General features: G+C 40.3%; 1 protein-coding gene across 1 annotated transcript; it reads right to left on the bottom strand.

Annotated features, from left to right (window-relative positions):
- Nucleotides 1-845: 845 nt before the first annotated feature.
- LOC141059148 (uncharacterized) lies at nt 846-22,032 on the bottom strand. The gene is made up of 4 exons (XM_073555418.1): nt 21,899-22,032; nt 13,832-14,173; nt 10,205-10,359; nt 846-1,568 (listed from the first exon to the last, which is right to left on the bottom strand). The coding sequence occupies exons 1-4, from the start codon at nt 21,984-21,986 to the stop codon at nt 1,449-1,451; spliced, it is 705 nt and encodes a 234-aa protein (XP_073411519.1). The 5' UTR covers nt 21,987-22,032; the 3' UTR covers nt 846-1,448.
- Nucleotides 22,033-22,388: the final 356 nt, after the last annotated feature.

The raw sequence follows: 22,388 nt of genomic DNA, 5'->3' as shown, positions 1-22,388 counted from the left end.
CTGCAGTACTTTGCTCTGCCCTCAACAGGACAGAGAAGTACACCTGTGCAGGAATGCGATACCAAGGAGACTGTGTTGATGATATAGGCACGTGTAATCCACACAAAGCAAAAAGGAAGGTGGCTTCGCAAGAAGATAGCAGGCGCCGGACCAAGAAGTGTAACGCCCCACAGCTGAGTATAATAGAAGTCATTTTTCTTCTCTTAGAGGTCGAGTTGGGGGCAGATATACAGCTTTCTATAATGCTGTATATCAGCCCTGAAAGGTGATGGCCGTATCTCATATCGGCCAAACCTGGTGACAGGATCCCTTTAAATGGGAATATCTTAGCAATCACTGAGGTTCTGAAGGCTGGGTCCTCCAAGAATAATATGTTGTCTCCTTTCCTATCCAGTCAAGTAGGTAGTGGGAAGGTATTCCAAGAGTATGTCATGCTTAGTTATTTTTTTAAGTTTTATTGTTAGCTCATTAAACCAGTGTTTAGAACAAGGGGTTACTAATTTTATTCTTGTTGACACAGCTATAAAACTTTGCAGAGTCCTATCTGAATGGAGCGGATATTAGGCATGCAGACCTCCTCTCCATTCATTTTCCATGGGACTGCTGGAAATAGCTGAGAGCTGATAGCTGTACTTGATTACCTTTGGCAGTTCTGTAGAGAATTAATGGAGCGGAGATTCTCATACTCGACCTATATTCTGGTAAGGTGGGTCTCTGCAGAGCCCTATTTTCAGGTTCGCTGCTGATGCAAGTGTTTAAAATGTTATTCCCTATACTAATGATTGGGAATACGTTGAAAGCTTTGTAAAAACCTTTTTGGGGACACAAAAGACAGCATCAGCCAGTTAGGTTGCCAAAAGTCCAATTGTATTTCGAAGGAATACAATTTTAACATAGTAATACAATATAAAACAAAGCAAATTCAAAGCTCAACTTATTTATATCAAAATGTAAAACTTTTCTGCTGTGTTGAAGCATTTAGCAAAGCATTTTGTTGCCTTTATTTGCAAACAGATGCAATGCACTTGCGACATTCTAGGACACTACCTATCCTTCAATGTCTCATGTAGGACAGAAAAACGACAAATGGCTTGTTATGTATAGTGGAAGCACTAAAGCTACGAGCACAACTGTATCAAGTTTATATGACTTTATTACTGTGATATTATTGCTCTTATACTTTGCTTTTAAAGTGAATTTGTCAACACGTTTTTGTCTAGTAATAAACATACAGGAATATACTTGTGCAGATAATGCTTTAAATTGTTATTTTTATACATTGTGTACAGCACAAGGGCAAGATGAGGGGTACATGGAATGAAAATTACAACTGGTGGCTCCAACAATATAACTCCATGGGCTACATGCAAGAATGGTCCTCATGTATCTAGAGATATGCAACATTAAGGCCAGATGCGGTGGTAAGAAATCTGAAATCATAAGTAAGCTTAGGAAAGAATAGCTGAATTTGGAGATTGTTTATAGCTGAAAGAATTTCCCATTGTGTTTCTACGGAGAGTTTGTGTCATATCCACATATGTATTGTGATTTGCATTTTGTTTTTCCTTCTGCCGAAAGAAAAAAAAAAGATATCAATATAGTGATAACAACAAATTGATAAAGTTTTTCATTTTCCCATTTCAAGAATTTTCATTGCCTTTCCAAAAACCAATGCTTATTTGCATACTTCTTAGGACAATGTGTTCAGTGGAACTTCTGCAGAACAGTTTTACCGATTGCAAACTTTCTAGGAGGGAGCAAGTCGGCAATGTTTTTGTCATCAAAAATACATGTAGAAAATCTCGGACCTTGGGTACAGTAAAAAAACAACCTGGTTTTTACTCACCATCCAGGGCCCATTTTTGTAACTCTACAGCTGCTGCTTCATACAGCACTGACATCCAGATGACATCAAGGTGGCCAATCACTGAGCGGAGAGGCTCTGCCCTTGCAGACTGAATGCCCCCATTCATTGAGTGCCCTGTTGACATCTTGTCAGTGCTGCTGCCAATAACTGGTACCGATACCAGCTGCAGAGACTCAGTGGTAGACCCGGGGAACAAGGCTCCACAGACTAAAAATTGTAAAAGCAACTTCTGGTTCACACATAAAAATCTGTGTGATCCAATAAGGCAAAATTTAGGTTATGTGACTCAGAAAAGGACGAGCAGCACTAGTTGGGCATAATGTTTAAAAAGAAATCCAAAATGAAATATGAATAAATTCTCTATCGTTAGACTGAATACCAGCATAGCATGTTTCTGAGTGTATATAGCCTTGCTTTATTACTTTTTAACAGTGAAATTTCCAAAGTTAATGGGAACCTATCAAGTCAGGAATTTATATTTCTCTGCAGCTATAGGGTTACTCTGTTGGTAAATAGCACCAGATCATGCCTTTCTGCCTTATTGGTCGTGTTCTTCAGGGAGAAAATTAACTTATATCCTACCTGTAAATGATTGCTTTCAGTCATAGGGGCGGGCATGTAATGGTTACAGTCATTGATCATTATACACTAAGCTGTTGCCACTGTCCGGCACTTTGAACGGACCTGCTCTGCAGTGTGAGTGTGCAGTCTGTGTGGGCAGAGCAGATTGTCGAAGTGCCAACAAGTGATTGCAGCAGTCTGTAAATGCTTTGCACAAGCTCCTATGACTGAAAGCTATCCGCAACAAGGAGGTTATAGGTTCATATTTTTCCTGTAGTGACACTTCTGTTATGGCCTCATTCCGATGTCCGTGCTTCAAATACATATACTATTTGTGATATTCTCAGTTAGAACATGTACCCATTGTCAGTAGGTAAGCTGAAGCTTGTGTGCTCCAATGCAAAATGTCTAACACGGCCTCCAACTATATATGAACTTTTAGTAGTAGTGATCTTCTCATATGGGATAAACGGACCTTTTTGACATTACCAGGGGTTTGTCTGCAACCTCTGCACCCATTATAGTCTGTGGGGCTGTTCAAATGTCTGTGGCTTTTTCTATCCATGTCTTCCAAAAAATCATGGAGCGAAAACATGTTTCTTTTTTATCGGCATCACAAAAGAAAACTACCAATAGAAGTAACAATAGTAATCTTTATTTTTCTACTGCCAGCTTATGCCGCAGCTTTTATCAATTCAGAGGGCACGTGTACAGACAATATGAGACATTGTCCAAAAATACATAATTCAACAATTAACACCTTTCCTTCATTGGACGTAATATTCCGTCCATGTGCCCTGGGCCCTAATTACCATGGACGTAATATTACGTCATAGCGATAAGCGGCACCCACGTGGTGAGCGCCGCTTATCGCGGCCAGGTGTCAGCTAATTATCATAGCTGACACCCCGCACAATGTGTCTGGGGTGGTCATGGACCGCTCCCGACATGCTAACCCCTTGTACACCACAATCAAACACGATCGCGGTGTACCGGGGATTAAAGGGAAGCATTGGCAGGGAGGGGGCTCCCTCAGTGCTTCCCTGAGCCCCCCACGGCAGCGCAATGTGCAATTTTATATAAAAAATAATTATTTTTTTTATAAAATTGTTTTCATTGCATAAAAGCGCCAAAACATAAAATAAGACATAAAAGAGGTATCGCTGTAACCGTACTGACCCGAAGAAGAAAACCGCTTTATCAATTTTATTGCACGTGGAACGGCGTAAACGCACCACCCAAAAGAAATTCATGAAACGCTGGTTTTTTAAATTCTGCGTCCCAAAAAACAAAATAAAAAGCGATCAAAAAATGTCACATGCCCGAACATGGTACCAATAAAAACGTCAACTCGTCCCGCAAAAAATAAGACCTCACATGACTCGGTGGGTCAAAATATGGAAAAATTATAGCTCTCAATATGTGGTGATGCAAAAACTATTTTTACAATAAAAAGCGTCTTTTAGCGTGTGACAGCTGCCAAACATAAAAACCGCCATAAATAGTAAATCAAACCCCCCGTTATCACCCCCTTAGTTAGGGAAAAATAATAAAATTAAAAAAATGCATTTATTTCCATTTTCCCATTAGGGCTAGGGCTAGGGTTAGGGCTGAGATTAGGGTTAGGGGTGTGTTGGGGTTAAGGTTGGAGTTAGAATTGGGGGTTTCCACTATTTGCACACATCAGGTGCTCTCCAAACGCAACATTGCGTCTGATCTCAATTCCAGCCAATTCTGCGTTGAAAAAGTCAAATGGTGCTCCTTCCCTTCCAAGCTCTGCCATGCACCCAAACAGTGTTTTACCCCCTCATATGGGGTGTCAGCCTACTCAGGACAATTTGAAAAACAACTTTTGGGGTCCTATTTCTCCTGTTGCCCTTAGGAAAATAAAAAATTTGGGGCAAAAATATCATTTTTGTGGAAAAAAATATGATTTTTTTATTTTCACGCCTGAGCGTTATAAACTTCTGTAAAGCACTTGGGGGTTCAAAGTTCTCACCACACATCTAGATAAGTTCCTTGGGGGGGTCTAGTTTCCAAAATGGTGTCATTTGTGGGGGGTTTCCACTGTTTTGGTACATCAGGGACTTTCCAAATGCGACATGGTGTCCGATCTCAATTCCAGCCAAAAAAGTCAAATGGCGCTGCTTCCCTTCCGAGCTCTGCCATGCGCCCAAATAGTCATTTACCCCCACATGTGGGGTATCAGCGCACTCAGGACAAATTGCACAATAACTTTTAGGGTCCTATTACCCTTGGGAAAATAAAAATTGGGGGTGAGAAGATCATTTTGTGGAAAAAATATGATTTTTTAATTGTACCACTGTACATTATAAACTTCTGTGAAGCCCTTGTGGGTTCAAAGTTCTCACCACATATCTAGATAAGTTCCTTGGGGGGTCTAGTTTCCAAAATGGGGTCACTTGTGGGGGGTTTCCACTGTTTAGGTACATCAGGGGCTCTCCAAACGTGACATGGTGTCTGTTCTGAATTCCAGCCAATTTTGCATTGTAAAAGTCAAACGGCGCTCCTTCCCTTCTGAGCTCTGCCATGTGCCGAAACAGTGGTTCCCCCCCACATATCAAGTATCAGCGTACTCAGGACAAATTGCACAATAATTTTTGCAGTTCAATTTCTCCTGTTACCCTTGGTAAAATAAAAAAAATTGAACCTGAAGAATTTTTTTTGTGAAAAAAAGTTAAATGTTTATTTTTTTTAAATATTCAAAAAATTCCTGTGAAGCACCTGAAGGGTTAATAAACTCCTTGAATGTAGTTTTGAGCTCCTTAAGGGGTGCAGTTTTTAGAATGTTGTCACTTTTGGGTATTTTCTATCACATAGACCCTTCAAAGTGACTTCAAATGTGATGTGGTCCATAAAAATAAAATGGTGTTGCAAAAATGAGAAATTGCTGGTCAACTTTTAACCCTTATAACTTCCTAACAAAAAAAAATTTTTGTTTCAAAATTGTGCTTATGTAAAGTAAACATGTGGGAAATGTTACTTGTTAAGTTTTTTGTGTGCCATATCTCTGGGATTTAAGGGCATAAAAGTTGGAAAATTGCAAAATTTTCAAAATTTTCGCCAAATTTCCATTTTTTTTCACAAATAAACGCAAGTTATATGAATGAAATTTTACCACTAACATGAAGTACAATATGTCACGAGAAAACAATGTCAGAATCACCAGGATCCATGGAAGCGTTCCAGAGTTATGGCCTCATAAAAGGACAGTGGTCAGAATTGTAAAAATTGGCCTGGGAGTTAACGTGCAAACCACCCTTGGTAGTGAAGGGGTTAACAAGAGGAGCGAGTGCCCTGCTTGCAAATAATTTGCAATCTATCAGGAACCACGTAACAAAACATAAAAAGTTTTTGTCGTGTATGGTCCAGCCATCAATATAATAAATAAATAGGGGTATTCAAATAACGCTGCATCAACCGGTTATCAGCCAGTGTCTGTGTATATCCAAATACAAAGAGCTATTGAGTGCATGGAGGGTGTGGAAACAGCTGATACAAATGATTAGATTTCTGAAGAAGCTTTAGGAAAGATGAACAGGGAACAGTTATATTAGTGTGATGAAGCGATGGACCAGTTTAAAGCGATGTGTTTTTAGAAATGGTTGGAAATGTAGAGAATGGGAATTAGCTGAATTGACCTGGGTTTTGCATTCCAGAAAATTCTCACAGCTCAAAAGAAGTCTTAGGGCATGGGAGTGTGAAGTTCGGAATATAAAGGATGTTAGTCTTAGGTCATAAGTGGAACGGAAAGCACAGGTAAGGTAGAAGCCAGTCATGAGGGAGGAGCTGTAGGATGATGCACAACTATTGAGAACTTTGTGGGTGAGAATGATAAGTTTATTTTGGACTTTGACTCTAGTGTAAGGGCAAGCAATGCTGTGATAGGCACAGGGTCGAGGCATCGGTGTAAAATTATTCACTTACGGAGTGGTCAGAAAGTTAGGCAGGGAACCAAGAAAGAATAGTATGCTTCAGACCGAGGGTGGAGCATAGTGAGGAGGAGCTGGTGATTCACACTGTCGAATGCTGCAGAGAGATCCAGGAGAATCAGAAGGCAATAGTGACCATTCCATTAGAATTAGCTGATAGTGCTTGACAAGTGTGACCAACTTTTTACTATTGGTGCTGCCTATGTAGCATCAATAGTAAAAGATAGAATGTTAACAATGATAAAAATAAAAAATAGGGATATACTTACCCTCTGTCGGCCCCCGGAGTCCTCCCGATCCTCAGCGGCGCTGCCAGCAAATTCTGTTCACAGGGATGCATTGCGCGAATGACCTCTGATGACATAGTGGTCACGCGACCGCTGAGGGACGGGAGGACTCCGGGGGCCGACAGAGGGTAAGTATATTTTGTATTTTAATTCTATTTTTACAGGAATATGGTACCCAGGGCAAGGAGGAGAGTCTCCTCTCCTCCAGACCCTGGGTACCATCTGCACATGAAGCGCTCACTTTACGCATGATGGGCATAGCCACATGCCTAAAAGTGAGTGTTTCAATGCAATCCTATGACGGCGGAATCGCCGTGATTCCGCAAAATTAATGGACATGTTGCAGATTTTTCCGCTATGCGATTCCGCAGCAGAAGAATCCGCACCATTAGCACAGCAACTGCGGAATCCCATAAGATTGCATAAGAATGCGTTTTGTTAGCGTTTAAGCGTTTCCGCAGCGGCAAAACCATGGCGAAAATGCTTAAAAAATGCAACGTGGGCACACAGCCTTAGCGGAGAGTAAAGCTTTGCATCATTGGAAAAATGTCTGGATAGAGCGGTGGGACTCTGGAACTGTTTTTGGTGACTCTGGGACAAGTTGCTTAGCTTGACATGAGCCAACTCGATGAGGACAACCGAGGACAAAGAATCTTGGGCTAGTCTATATGAGGCCTTATTTCTAAGGACATGGAGAAGCCCTGCATTGGAGAGATCGGCATTCTCTAAAAGCTTCAAGTCAGCGTTTCTGATTATTCGGGACTCAGCCCAGCAATGGTCCTTCTACTTCAGTCTCATGACATACCAGTGCCATCTTACATCTGAATATATATACAGTATATATATATATATATATATATATATATATATTCATATATAAATAACTTTACAGAGTTCTAGATAGGAGAAAAGCCCTCATCTATAAGAGACACTTCAAAAACTGCCCAGAGTAGGCAATTACTAAAGCACTGGCACAACACTGATATATGCATTTATGCATAGAAAGGGTTAATTCCGTGTAGTTTACTTGCATATAACTTTTAATTTTAACTGTACCAGTGTACAGTTTTATTTCATATTATTTAGAGCAACTGCTGTCATCGTATTTGTAATTTATACACTGTTTTCCTACCATCATTTAATTTGTTTGTTTTTTTTATAAACTGTTTAGTAAATACAGTACTTCTATGATACAGTGGCTACAGAAAGTATTCAGACCCCTTTAAATTTTTCCCATTGTTTCATTGCAGCCATTTGATAAATTCAAAAAAGTTCATTTTTTTCTCATTAATGTACTCTGCACCCCATCTTAACTGAAAAAACAGAAATGTAGAAATTTTTGCAAAATTATTAAAAAAGAAAAACTGAAATATCACATGGTCATATTTAATTCTCACATGCTGTCCATTTCCTTGTGATCCTCCTTGAGATGGTTCTACTCCTTCATTGGACTCCAGCTGTGTTTAATTAAACAGATAGGACTTGATTTGTAAAGGCGCACACCTGTCTATATAAGACACACTCACAGCTCACAGTGCATGTCAGACCAAATGAGAATCATGAGGTCAAAGGAACTGGCCAAGGAGCTCAGAGACAGAATTGTGGCAAGGCACAGATCTGGTCAAGGTTACAAAAGAATTTCTGCAGTACTCAAGGTTCCTAAGAGCACAATGGCCTCCATAATCCTTAAATAGAAGAAGTTTGGGACCACCAGAAGTCTTCCTAAACCTGGCCATCCAGTCAAACTGAGCAATCATGGGAGAAGAGCCCTGGTGAGAGAGGGAAAGAGGAACCCAAGATCACCATGGCTGAGCTCCACAGATGCAGTAGGGATATGGGAGAAAATTCCACATAGTCAACTATCCCTGCAGCTCTGCACCAGTTGGGCCTTTATGACACAGTGGTCCGACAGAAGCTTCTCCTCAGTGCAAGACATATGAAAGCCCACATAGAGTTTGCTAAAAACAAATGCAGGACTCCCAGACTATGAGAAGTAAGAATCTCTGGTCTGATGAGACGAAGATAGAACTTTTTGGTGATAATTCTAAGCGGTATATGTGGAGAAAACCAGGCACTGCTCATCACCTGCCCAATACAATCCCAACAGTGAAACATGGTGGTGGCAGCATCATGCTATGGGCATGTTTTTCAGCTGCAAAGACAGGATGACTGGTTGCCATTGAAGGAAACGTGAATGCGGTCAAGTACAGAGATATCCTGGAAGAAAACATCTTCCAAAGTGCTCTGGACCTCAGACTTGGCCGAAGGTTCACCTTCCAACAAGACAATGACCCTAAGCACACAGCTAAAATAACAAAGGAGTGGCTTCAGAACAACTCTGTGACCATTTTTGACTGGCCCAGCCAGAGCCCTGACCTAAACCCAATTGAGCATCTCTGGAGAGACCTGAAAATGGCTGTCCACCAACATTCACCTTCCAACCTGATGGAACTGGAGAGGATCTGCAAGGAAGAATGGCAGAGGATCCCCAAATCCAGGTGTGAAAAACTTGTTGCATTGTTCCCAAGAAGACTCATGGCTGTGCTAGCTCAAAAGGTGCTTCTACTCAATACTGAGCAAAGGGTCTGAATACTTATAACCATGTGATATTTCAGTTTTTCTTTTTTAATAAATTTGCTAAATTTTCTAAATTTCTGTTTTTTTCAATCAAGATTGGGTGCAGAGTGTACATTAATGAGGAAAAGAAATAAACTTTTTTGAATTTACCAAATGGCTGCAATGAAACAAAGAGTGAAAAATTAAAGGGGTCTGAATACTTTCCGTACCCACTGTATTATCTAATTTTTGTGTGTCTCTGCAGATTGCTGCTCTACCTCCCATCCTGTGGCCGTCCCTGGTCCATGTTACATTGAAAAGGATAGGAGAAACTTTGTAACTTATTTATAAGTGAAAATAGCTGATGAAACATGAAGGTAAAACTTGCCCAAAAAACTGATAAAACTCAGATCCACAACATTGATGACACTTGTTTTTTGCGTACCTGAAAAATCGTGGACATCTGAATAAGGCGATATGCAAAAAGGCATGATTTTAATGCTATTTACCTGAAGATTAAAGCTACACCTACACGTAAGCAATGTTTCCCAGCATGACTGGTTACTTTAAGGCTGTGTGCCTACGTTGTGTTTTTTATTCATTTCTGCCGTGTTTTTTATTAGGCAGCATCAATAGTAAAAAGTTGGTCACACTTGTCAAGCACTATGCTTGACAAGTGTGACCAACCTGTCAATCACTTTTCCAAGCAATGCTTCAAATCGCTTGGAAAAGCGCATTCTACAAGCTAAAAACGCTTGTCTTTTGCGGGAAAACGCATGCGAAATCTGCATGCGTTTTACCCACGGCGGGGAGTTGCGGAAATGCTGCGGACATTTCCGCAGCATTTCTGCAACGTGGGCACATGGCCTAAAGCTAGTAATATGATATTTTTTTGTGGTATAATTAGTATCGTTAAAAGAATAAGAAGGAATGTAACCCTTTATCAGTAATTTACAGGATTGAAATGTTAAATTACTTACTGTTGTTTTCACCTTCATATAAATAGAAAAGGCCACGCATAGAGCAAGCATAAACAATATAGTAATGATATACGGAACTGGATCAAATGCGTTTTTTTGGCAGTCTTGTTCCTTTTCCTTTGTGGCTGTATCTTTATTTTCAAATAGTACTTTTGCTAAAAAGAGAGAGGATGATAAACTAGTAGATGGTAAGAGGCATCTGGTCAGATACTTTGTATTGATCTCTTAAGCTGAATCCATACTATATAGTGTGAGGCAGTGACTGATGTTACATGTGAGGGTCACTGTATGTTCCCCCAGGATGCGCACTGAGGCCTATTGAGGCCATGAGTGGGCATTGCAGTCACAGGCGTAGCAGTGATTGCAATGCAGACTAATGAAAGCATAGGTCTTGGATATGCTGGTTGTCCAAGGCAGATTTAGGGAAAACCTGCACTGAGTTTTTTGTATTTTGAAACAGGCTGCAGACGGTAGTGTTCAAGACCTATACTTACTTTACTCTGCATTGCAACCACAGCTTCGCCTCTGACTGCAATGCCCTCATAACCTCAGTACGCCTCCGTACGCATCCTGGGGGAACATACAGTGACCCTCACATGTAACACTATTGTTCTATTTCAGAATGCTGTATATAAGTCCTCAACATGCTGTGCATAACACAAAAAAGACTATTAGGCTGTGTGCCCACGATGCGATTTTTAAGCGTTTTTGCAGCGATTTTCGGCACGAAAACGCTCAAACGTTTAAAAATCTTGTACAGAACGCACCCCATGCATTCCTATGGCATTCCGCACATGCTGTGCTAATGTTGCGCTTTTTTTCGCGGCAGAATCGCATCGCGGAAAAAATCGCAGCATGATCATTCTTTTGTGCGGAATCGCAAAGAATTGCAGCGATTCCACACCCATAGGAATGCATGAGAATCGCTTACTTCCCGCATGTGGCTATGTCCACCATGCGGGAAGTTAAGCGTCTCATGTGCGGTTGGTACCCACGGTGTGGAGGAGAGGAGACTGTCCTCCAGGCCCTGGGTACCATACCCCTGTAAAAAAAAGACTAAAAAATCGGGGTATATTTACCTTCCGACGTCCCGCGCTGCATTCCCGGCCTCAGCGTTCCCAGTAATGCCTTGCGGCAAGGTCCTGTGATGACGTAGTCTCGCGTGACTCTAGCGGTCTCGCAAGATCGCTATAGTAACGCGAGACCAACGTCATCACAGGTCTCGCAAGTCATTACTGGGAACACTGAGGCCCGGGATGGCAGCGCGGGACGTCGGAAGGTAAATATACCCCGATTTTTTATTTTTTTTATCATTTTTAACATTTTATCTTTTACTATTGATGCCGCATAGGCGGCCTCAATAGTAAAAAGCTGGTCACTCTTGTCAAACACTATGTTTGACGAGTGTGACCAACCTGTCAATCACTTTCCAAGCGATGCTTCAAATCGCTTGGAAAGTGCTTGAGAAAATCGCGGCAAAATCGCGAACAGAATCGCGGTGAAATCGCGCGGAAACAAACACGCGATTTCTGGGAAGGAGTCCGGTTTTCATTGTGCGTTTTGAAACACTACGTGGGCCCATAGCCTTAGGCCCGGGTCACACTAGCATAGAATATGGATGAGTGCTATGCGAGAAAACATCACATAGTACTTGGCCCTGTGTTAATGTATTGGGCAGATCACATCTGCGATTATTTTTTCATGTTGAATCGGCATGCAACAACAATCACAGCATGCTGCGATTGGCATCGAGACTCGGTCGCGTCTCGGCTCACTTGCACCCATATAAGTCTATGGGTGCGAGAGACACAGTGCACATCACCTGGATATCATACGCCAACCCCGGCAATGGAGGAGATGAAGAAATTAGTTTCTCTGCTTCCTCCGCAGCTGTGCGAGAGGCTCGGAGCACAGTAGCATGATACTCGGCTCCCGCTCGCAGCAGAGCAGGACCCCCAGGGTCATTAGCATTTTGCATCTGATGCTCTCGCATTGGATGCCACACGTCAGTATGACCCCAGCCTCATACTCGGCGCGGTATGTTCCTGTGGGCGCTGCAAGTCTTCATCTGGCACCACCACTCTTGCAATTACTGTCCTATGGATGACGCAGGACTCCTTTCTGTGGACGACACAGACTACGTCATCCACACATCTTCTTTCTGCCCTGCCAAGGGCCAAAGTATTGTAGTTCACATGAACTGGCCCTCATTGCGATTTCCCCAAGCATGCAAATTACAGTACTTAACTATGTCCTCAGCTGGGCAGAAAGAAGTACGCAGGTCACGTAATTCACACAAAGCAAGAAGGAAGATGGCGGTCGCAAGAAGAGAGGAGGCGCTGAATCAAGATCAGCAATGCTCATCAGAGCAAACCACTCCGTAGGTAAGTGTAATGAAAGGTCTTTTTTGTGTTATGCACAGCACATTGGGGACTCACATACAGCATTATAGAATTTTGTATATAAGGGCCTAAAGGTGCTGGCTCTACTTGGGGAAAGCCTGGTGACAGGTTCCCTTTAAAGACCTCATTAAGCTGCAAAAGCCACGACTGATCGCTGGCTAGAAAATCCATGTGCTTAGCGTCATTTGCTTTGAAAATTACACAAACAATTATTACTACTACAAAGTAGCAACTCATTATTCCCAGCCAGAAACTTATCTTAGTTATAAAGTTTTTATACTTGTGAGTGAAACTGTGACATTTCTAGCCCTACAATGATGGAATTATTTTAGAGTGCACATTATAAGCAATCATACATAACTATACATTACTAGATGGTGGCCCGATTCTAACGCATCGGGTATTCTAGAATATGTATGTTGTTTATTTATGAAGATTCCATGCCAATATCACTGATTGGGGCAAATCCGTGCGGCAGGAGATGACCCGTGGCAACCATCGGGAGATCAGCAGCTAGCGCCGCAGATCTCCCGACGGTAGTGGTGGCGTGCGTCGTTCGAATTCCGCTCCAATTCACGGCCGGACTGCTCCTATCGCTGACTAGTCGCGGCCGGCTGGGCGCGACCAATCAGCGACGCGGGATTTCTATTACAAACAGAGAGACAGACAGACATAATTAGACGATTATATAGTAGATGTGCCTTCATTCACAGTAACCAAACACTTCTAAATATAAATGCCCATCTCTCTGAATCTCAACCCATAAACATCATTGTTTGACATATTTTGCATTGGGAGTTGCTGAAAAAATGTACGACTTTTGGAGTTTTGTAGTACTGGGAGCGGTAACGGGCCATGGACGTGTCGCATAGTTTGTATAACTTATGACAACCTGTGGCTTTTATTATCCCAGAAATGTTACTGAGTAAGATTTGTGGAGAGGTGCTCAGAAGAGCATGCCATTTGTCAGATGTCAGAGACACCTGCTTCCAGGCCCAGTTTTGATGAATCGGGGCCTTAATTTTGAATATTCTCCATTCCAAAACAATGTCAAACATTTGACAATGATCACATATCTGGCATTGCTGTGTATAGAACCAGACAGCTAATATTTCGGATCATTTGTAAGTTAAATAAGACAAATATTTCATCATGTCTTTGGAACTAAATAAAATAACTTTTACATTGATATTAAGAACATAAAATTATCTATAAAAACACTTACCGTCTGGTGGGCGCACAATAAGCAAAGTTCCACTTCCACAGATTTCTGTGAATTTTACTGTTACTGTATCGCAATAATAAATGTCTGTGTCTGTTACTGTCAGATTCTTTAATATCACACTGAAGCGAGAAAGATTTCCAGAACATGACAAGCGACCTTTATAGTTTAAATCGATTGGCTTTTTGTCATTGCATGTTTTATTGATGAACAATATTTTCTTGAAACGTTTCCTCACATTCACTCCTAGTGTTTGCCACCCTGTAACAGTGCAATTGAAGATCGCATCTTCCCCAGAATTAACTTCTAATAGATAGGGTGCTTGTACTACATTTTCTTTATTCACTAGGAAAACAAAATAAAGAATAACAGAATAACTCAGGAATAATTTGTCTCAGAACAAGCTCAGAATGCATCAGTTTCAGTGGTATAACATACTGGAAATATTTACAACTAGCAAAGAAAAAAGTAATCAGGATTAGAGGCAAGATAAAATTCTTGTTAAAGTTAATCTGTCAGTAGGATCATGTAAATGAGCTGCTAGAGGCGGGACACTGATCTGCATGAGAATCTGCCTCCAGACCTTGTTTTAAATTAAAGAGGAAGATACCAGTGTGAGACATATAACTCACACAGCACAATAGAACTGAACTTTGTCTTATTACAAACACATTTGCTGCAGCTCTCACAGCTCTGCTGTACTGCAACACTGTCTGCCAGTGCGATGGAAGCTGAAGCTGAGAGGAACCTGCAGATGTGTCAGGTATAATCATACACAACTCTGCTGTGAGATCAGGAGAGCAGAGAGCGGCTATTACATATCACACTGGTAGTACCCTCTTCTATTTAAAATAAGCTCCAGAGGTGAAGTCTCACGCAGCTCAGTATCCAACCCATAGTCTGTAACAGCTTATTTACATATATTAAATATGTGGACTTATCAGGAGCTAGACATCAAGCCTCATATATCAAGGTATCATTTTAATCAGCTGCAATGTCACAAATGCAAAGATCCAGCAAGCGTAGCGGTCACACTGCACTTTCTTCATCGCTGGGAGACAGCAAAAGTTCATACGTTGTAAATACAACATTAAATATATAAAGAGCAAATTCCAGCAAGTAACAGCATATCAGCAATTACTACTATAAAGTGCATGTGCAAATAAGGTGGCTGATGCAAGAGAGACATAAAGTGCAAGGAAATGCAGTAGCTGCCCGATAACACAGGTCAACGAAAAAAAATTTTTTTTCTGGTGTCCAAAATATTTTAATGAATTTGGGGTATTTTTGGGGTGCTGATTCTGAATATGTCATCAGTTTTGCCAGATTGGCTCAAGTTTTTGAGATTTTTGGTATCTTATTTATAGCACTTGTTGGTAAATGCGACGCATCATCTCATTAATTTCTTTGGATTAGTACTTGAACTGAGCAGTTCTCAATATAGTTTTGTGTTAATTAGTGTTCTAAAAGTTTGTTCATAGCTTGATTTTTGCACTAACTTTATGTTGTTGTCTGTTTTCCAGTGAAAAGCATGAACTCATCATGAAGAAGTTGTCTTAACGATCCAGACTCATTCTGTTACATTTGTGGTGAATATACACTGCCAAAACATAGAAGAAACATAACACACTTCGTAAAAAAAGTGTATTTTGCCTATTTTGGGGTTATGCTTGGGGACCAAGACAAGTTTTGGGCACCACACATAGTGTGCAAAGCATGTATCGAATTATTACGAAAATGGAGCAAAGGACAAAGAAAAAGCTTCAAATTTGGTGTTCCAATGGTGTGGAGAGAGCCAAAAAATCATCATGATGACTGTTATTTCTGTGCAGTGCAAGTGCAAGGATTCAATAAGCATAAGAAACGAAAATGGGAGTAACATGGAATCTGCAAGAAGGCCTGTCCCTCATTGTGAAGATGTGCCTGTACCTGTGTTTACCATAAATAACAGTCATCATGATGATTTTTTGGCTCTCTCCACACCATTGGAACACCAAATTTGAAGCTTTTTCTTTGTCCTTTGCTCCATTTTCGTAATAATTCGATACATGCTTTGCACACTATGTGTGGTGCCCAAAACTTGTCTTGGTCCCCAAGCATAACCCCAAAATAGGCAAAATACACTTTTTTTACGAAGTGTGTTATGTTTCTTCTATGTTTTGGCAGTGTATATTCACCACAAATGTAACAGAATGAGTCTGGATCGTTAAGACAACTTCTTCATGATGAGTTCATGCTTTTCACTGGAAAACAGACAACAACATAAAGTTAGTGCAAAAATCAAGCTATGAACAAACTTTTAGAACACTAATTAACACAAAACTATATTGAGAACTGCTCAGTTCAAGTACTAATCCAAAGAAATTAATGAGATGATGCGTCGCATTTACCAACAAGTGCTATAAATAAGATACCAAAAATCTCAAAAACTTGAGCCAATCTGGCAAAACTGATGACATATTCAGAATCAGCACCCCAAAAATACCCTAAATTCGATGAAATATCTTTGGCACCAAAAATGCTGTTGACCAGTGTAATAGAAGTCCATGTTAGTGCTAATAATGGGTTAAATAAGTATACCTGAAGGTGGCAGGCACTTTATAGTAGTAATTGCTGATATGCTGTGACTTGCTGGAATTTGCTCTTTATATATTTAATTGGCATTTGCCCCATCTTTATAACTGAAAAAAATCTTTTGCCCTGTTTGATATATTGGTTCGTGTGCAGTATACAATATGTATACATGATACCTTGAATTCTTATGCGGCTTCATCTGTATTTTTGTCCCCACTTATAACTTTGTGGCATTTATGGTCTATATATGAATATAAATAAAAATATTGAATTATCGTTGGTAAAAAGCTTCCTTGTAGATCCTTTTTCGGTTTTGTATTGATTTTGGAAGTACCACTTTTTAGGCATTGATTTTGTATCTGAGCTATATATTCTAGATGTTTTGGCATACAATGCATTTGTTTTATGGAGAGAAATCGACCCCAATTGGAATGGAAATAAGCTGCATAAAAAAAGAATTTTTATTGAAGAATTAGAAAAATCGCTAGTTAGGCCGTATATCGAAGCCAGAAAAGTAAACCCCAGAAGTGAAGGAGCAGCAGCCATTGTGAAGAGTGTCCAGCAGCATGCTCAAGAAAGAGACTCCACGGCCTCCACCAGCAAAGCTACCAGTCAAAAGAGGAAGAGATGTACAGTGCATTGCGAAAGTATTCGGCGCCCTGGACCTTTTCAACCTTTTCCCACATATCATGCTTCAAACATAAAGATACCAAATGTAAATTTTTGGTGAAGAATCGACAACAAGTGGGAAACAATTGTGAAGCTGAATGAAATTTATTGGTTATTTTACATTTTTGTGGAAATTCAAAAACTCAAAAGTTGGGCGTGCAATATTATTCTGCCCCTTTACTTTCAGTGCAGCAAACTCACTCCAGAGGTTCATTGTGGATCGCTGAATGATTCAATGTTGTCCTAAATGACTAATGATGATAAATATAATCCACCTGTGTGTAATCAAGTCTCCGTATAAATGCACCTGCTCTGTGATAGTCTCAGGTGTTGTGAATTCGCTTTCTGGCCTACCTCTGGTTACGAGTGAAGGTAGTGGAGCTGGTTGTATTGACGGAGGGGTCGCGGGTTCTCTTTCCGAGCTCCCTCTGGTGGTTACTGGAAGTAATGGAGCTGATCTAATTAACAGAGGCCTGAGGGGAAATATAGACAAGTATAGACATGTACAATAAACATGTGCAAGACAAGGGACACACAAGTACAGAAGGAGAGAGGACCCTGCCCGCGAGGGCTCACAGTCAACAGGGGATGGGTGAGGATACACTAGGAAATGGTACAGCTGGTTGCGCGGTGGTTCAGTAGACCTTATCCTAAATTTATTCAATGGAGGTGAAGTGCAGGTCAATCAAACTCAGTAAAACATGCCTTTATGGACCTTACTTTGTACGCTGGGGCACAGTCAAGCCGGAACACAAAAGAATGTTCCCCAAACTGTTCCCACAAACTTGGAAGTACACAATTGTCTAAGAGATCTTGCAGTGCTGGGGCTTTTTATATAGGACCATCAACAATTGCAGCAAAAAAAATCTTTGCTGTAGGCTACTCCACTCAGACAAGAGGCCCAATACACAAAAGGAAACTAAAACTAGAATTTTTTTGGGTTTAAGTCGATGGGTTTTGTCAAAAAGGTGGTATTCTATTGAGGATTACCTACATAACTGCATGCCTGTTAATTTTCATAGCTGTGTATAACTTTATACAGAGACCAGATGGAGTTTCCTACAAACAGAACTTATCAATAAACCACAGGATAACTAATAACTGTATTAATGCTGGTGGTCCCACCAGTGGGTCCCCCATCAATATAATTAGAGTCTTGAGTTTCCCTAATCCTCACTGACTGACCACAGTGAGGAGGAGTCTGAATAGTTAAAGAAAACCTCAGAAAAAATGTAGGGACCAAAATAATCAAAAATAGACCAAGAAAGCACAAAATTTGTAAACCCCTAAAAATTAATCTTTAATTCAATTTTTTAAACATTTTAGAAGATTCTAAAAGACTGGGTGATATCGTCATATCGTCAACAACTAGGGTGCCAACCTCTGCAGTCAGGAAAGGACACATTAAGGCTTACTAGAGTGAGTTTACCCCCCTCCCTTTGATTTATAAAAAAAAAAATTTCTATGTGTCAATTTTTGGGCACTGTTGCAAGCCCGATATCATCCAGTCTTTAAGAATTTTCTAAAATTTAAAAAAAAATGAACTAAAGGTTAATTTTTAGGGGTTTACCAATTTTGTGCTTTCTTGGTCTGAGTTTGAATAGTTACTAAACACAAAGTCTTATGGACAATTTGAAACAGCCAAGCATAGTGGTAGGGATTCCAGCAATCATATATTTATCATGTATCCTGCAACTTAGTCTCCTTTTAGAGTGGAAAACAGGGATGGGACATTAGCCAACAATCATAGACAGACAGAATTTACACAATCACATAAAGTATCAGCTTAGTCAGGTCCGCACAGCAAAGGACACTGCAATTTCTGCTGTGGCGTTATGTGCGCTTGTCCATATTATAGACCAGTAAAAATTGTGTGTGCCATTTGTGATAATTTAGCTTGTTCAACTCTCACGTTCGTGACGGAATCCGATGATACATTGTGGAAAATAGCACTTGTGAATGAATTGTATGCTTAACTATTATAGGGTTAAATAACTTCTAAAGAAATAAATACTAAAGCTATGTGGAAGCTATGCGTCAGCGTTGTAGTCACAGGGTACCAATATCAAACCTATACAGATGACCAATGATGCCTCATGAAGAAGTGATGGGGAAACATATGTCGGCCACATACCAGTAGGGAGGACTGATTCAGCAGTAATAATGGTAACAAACTTTTTTTTGTGACTTCTCAGTGTATTCATACAGTGCTTACTAGTGATGAGTGAATGCACTCAGATAAGGTGTCATTCGAGCATGCTCAGGTGCTAACCGATTGTCTTCGGCGTGCTTGAATAATATGTTCTTGTCCCCGTGGCTGCAGGTCTCGTGACTGTTCAACAGCTGCAACACATGCAAGGATTGCCTAACAAGCAGGCATGCTCGGATAACACCTTATCCAAGCACATTCGCTCATCACTAGTGCTTACGCATCAGATAACTAATGACTTATGGCGATATTACGCACTTTACACCTATAACCATTGTACTTGCGCATCCTATATCAATGATTACCCTGCATTTTCGTTATACTAACTATTCAATATATGATTACCCATGGTTTATAGAGTAACTCTTAATACAGAGAGTCTCATTATTACTACCTATCAAATGCACATTTTTACATACTTTGTACTTGGCATTAATTTAATATCCATTAAGTTGATCATGTTTTGAGTATTTGATTATTATCCTTACCTTGTGCAATTAAGGCTGGTTTCACACTAGCGCTTTTTAGCGTAGCGCATCGTGCGCTTACATGCGCATGCGTCATGAGCCCCTATATTTAACATGGGGCGCATGGTCTAGCGTTTGCACGCGTTTGTATGCGTTTTCGTGCGCATGCATCTTTTTGTAGTGTGTTTTGGTCCGTCCGACCTGTCTCAAGAAAACGCATGCGCACGGAATGCGCAAAAAAAACCATTACAGTCTATGGGAACGCAGGCCCACAAACAAAGGGTCATATGAATTCTCCTATAGTTAAATTGATTTAATTATATAGAAACCAAAAAATTAATGTTATAGAATTTAAGAAATGAAAGTCTATAGCTTAGAAGCGAATATGACCACTCCAGCAGCATATATCGTGACTTGTACAATTTTGATATTTTCTACCACAATTGCTTGCATTAACACAATGTACATTCACATAAAAGTACCTACTCTAACAGATTGTCCGTGGTTATTATTAACATAAATCTGTGGTTTATCCTGATGAAGTTACAGATCCTCTAAAACGCTTGGAACATAAAACCACTATTATTTCACAGTACCCTGGACTTTCTGGCTATTCCTTATTTCTTAATGACCAGCATCGCCGCAGACCAACATCTAATACAACTGATTAAAGCTGAACGCTGGCAGAACAATTGATACAGGAAAGATGTATATCTTTGTACCGTGTTAGCCAGTAGATAGAAAAATATTCAGAATTGAGAGTCCTCAGTGGTTGATACCTTTTAATGGCTAACTGAAAAGATGGTAACACATTGCAAGCTTTCGAGACTACTCAGATCTCTTCATCAGGCGTTGACAAATACAAAATCTGAAGAACAATTAGCAGAACAATTAGCATTAATTTAGTAATCTGCTAGAAAAAGTTATTACTTATCTACTGGATGGGTGATGTTATAGCATAATACCACTTTAAATGGCTTTTTTGACCTTTAAAAGTTGGGTGTAACTCATTTAAATTTCCACTTTCATGCCTCTCTAAACCCCCCCCACACCTTTACACAGCTGGTGGTCAACAGCTACTCCGGCTGACATCCCGATGTGCAACTAGGCACCACCGGTGAGGATGGCAAGCAGAAAAGTGGCATACAATGGATGATGTTACATACTACAGAAAGATAGCATGCAGAAAAGAGGCACATGAAGCGTGATGTCTTGAGGAATGTGGAGCTAGCAAGCATGTAAAAAGCAGGTTATGTGGGATGTTTCTTACTATGAAGATGACATATATCACATAGGACACCACATAAAATGTCACTTTGTTTCCGTTCTATCGACCTGTAGAATGGGATATTACAAATCACATGTCGCTTCTTTGCTACCTCCTGTCACCACTGCTCCCAGAAACTCTTTACAGAGGGGATTTGTTTCACATGCTGGCCAGCAGATCATGCAGAATCCATATCGCAGAGCACAGTCTCATTACTTCCATGCAGTGCAAATCTGATTATGGCCGGGGTCACACTTGCGAGAAACTCGCATTAGTCTCACGTCTCAATACCCGGCACTCGGAACCGGAGTGTGCGGCTGCATGTATTTCTATGCAGCTGAGCGCTCCGGTTCAAGTGCCGGCGACAGTGCGCAATTTTCTCGCAAGTGTGACCCCGGCCTATCACTTAAACTACTTCAGTTGGCTATAGACATACAGATGATTGATAATGAACTATTGCATGATCTTGAAAAATAGTTATTACATCTATGACACTAAAGATGAGGAAAGACATGGGAAATCTTGTGGGTACTATGTATATTCATTAAGGCATTTTTACAAACCCCTTTGTGCCAAAATTAATAAAATGCACAACAGATTGGGAGGGTAACTATCTATGAACAGTTTGCAGCTTGCTGATACTTCTTACCAATTTAAATTGTTTTTTCCTCCGCAGACAAAACATAAGCTGCTTTATATTAACACCATTATGGGAATATTTAGCTATAGCTACTTTAATATAAATGTGTATCTGTACATAGCTGAACCTCTAACCTTAACATTTCAACATATTCTCCATCAATCAAGAACTGCTCTGCTACTGATAAATGAAATTATTAAAATTAGCTTGAAAGTATTAGTAAATGTATTAAATACTACTGTACCTCCAGTGCATTTGTCAAAAGCGAAGCCACAACACAAAACAGAAAGAAAGATTGTCAGCGTAACTGCATCAAAGTGTGTAGCTCTCATATTGCTGTGTGTGCTTCTCAATTTTCTGTGGTAAACTCAAAGCGAGTAACCTTAACATATAAGTCTCATGCTCCTCCTCATCTTACCCTTTAATGATGCAGGGACTTTTGGTGTTCATGACCAAACCCCCTTTTTTAAAACCTGACAAGTCAGTATATATATATATATATATATATATATATATAGTAAGATAGCGCTCACTGAGTGTCTTAGGGGATACTTGCTTGGCTGCAATATTGAGGCACACAGGAACACTTTCACTTAAAACAGTCCAATGCAGTTTATTGTGCCATCATAAACCGCACCGTAAGCCTTGTTATACTTCACAGGCTTACACATAGTCCATAACATTACATAGTACACGGCTTTAATACGCTGTCACTAAACACGTTGGACCTCTTT

This window comes from Dendrobates tinctorius, unplaced genomic scaffold, assembly GCF_039654945.1.
Source record: "Dendrobates tinctorius isolate UK_male_01 unplaced genomic scaffold, ASM3965494v1 ptg000223l, whole genome shotgun sequence".
NCBI classification, from domain to species: domain Eukaryota; kingdom Metazoa; phylum Chordata; class Amphibia; order Anura; family Dendrobatidae; genus Dendrobates; species Dendrobates tinctorius.
The sequence above is the reverse complement of the archived record's forward strand: the minus strand, read 5'-3'. Positions and strand labels throughout refer to the sequence as shown.

Bases quoted from the DNA above. Each gene is read 5' to 3' on its own strand.
- LOC141059148 (XM_073555418.1), bottom strand. From the start codon at position 21,986: ATGAGAGCTACACACTTTGATGCAGTTACGCTGACAATCTTTCTTTCT. The intron at 14,174-21,898 runs GTACAGTAGTAT...TTGTTTTCCTAG, and splicing joins TTTTGACAAATGCACTGGAG to TGAATAAAGAAAATGTAGTA. The intron at 10,360-13,831 runs GTAAGTGTTTTT...CTCTCTTTTTAG, and splicing joins TATTGTGCGCCCACCAGACG to CAAAAGTACTATTTGAAAAT.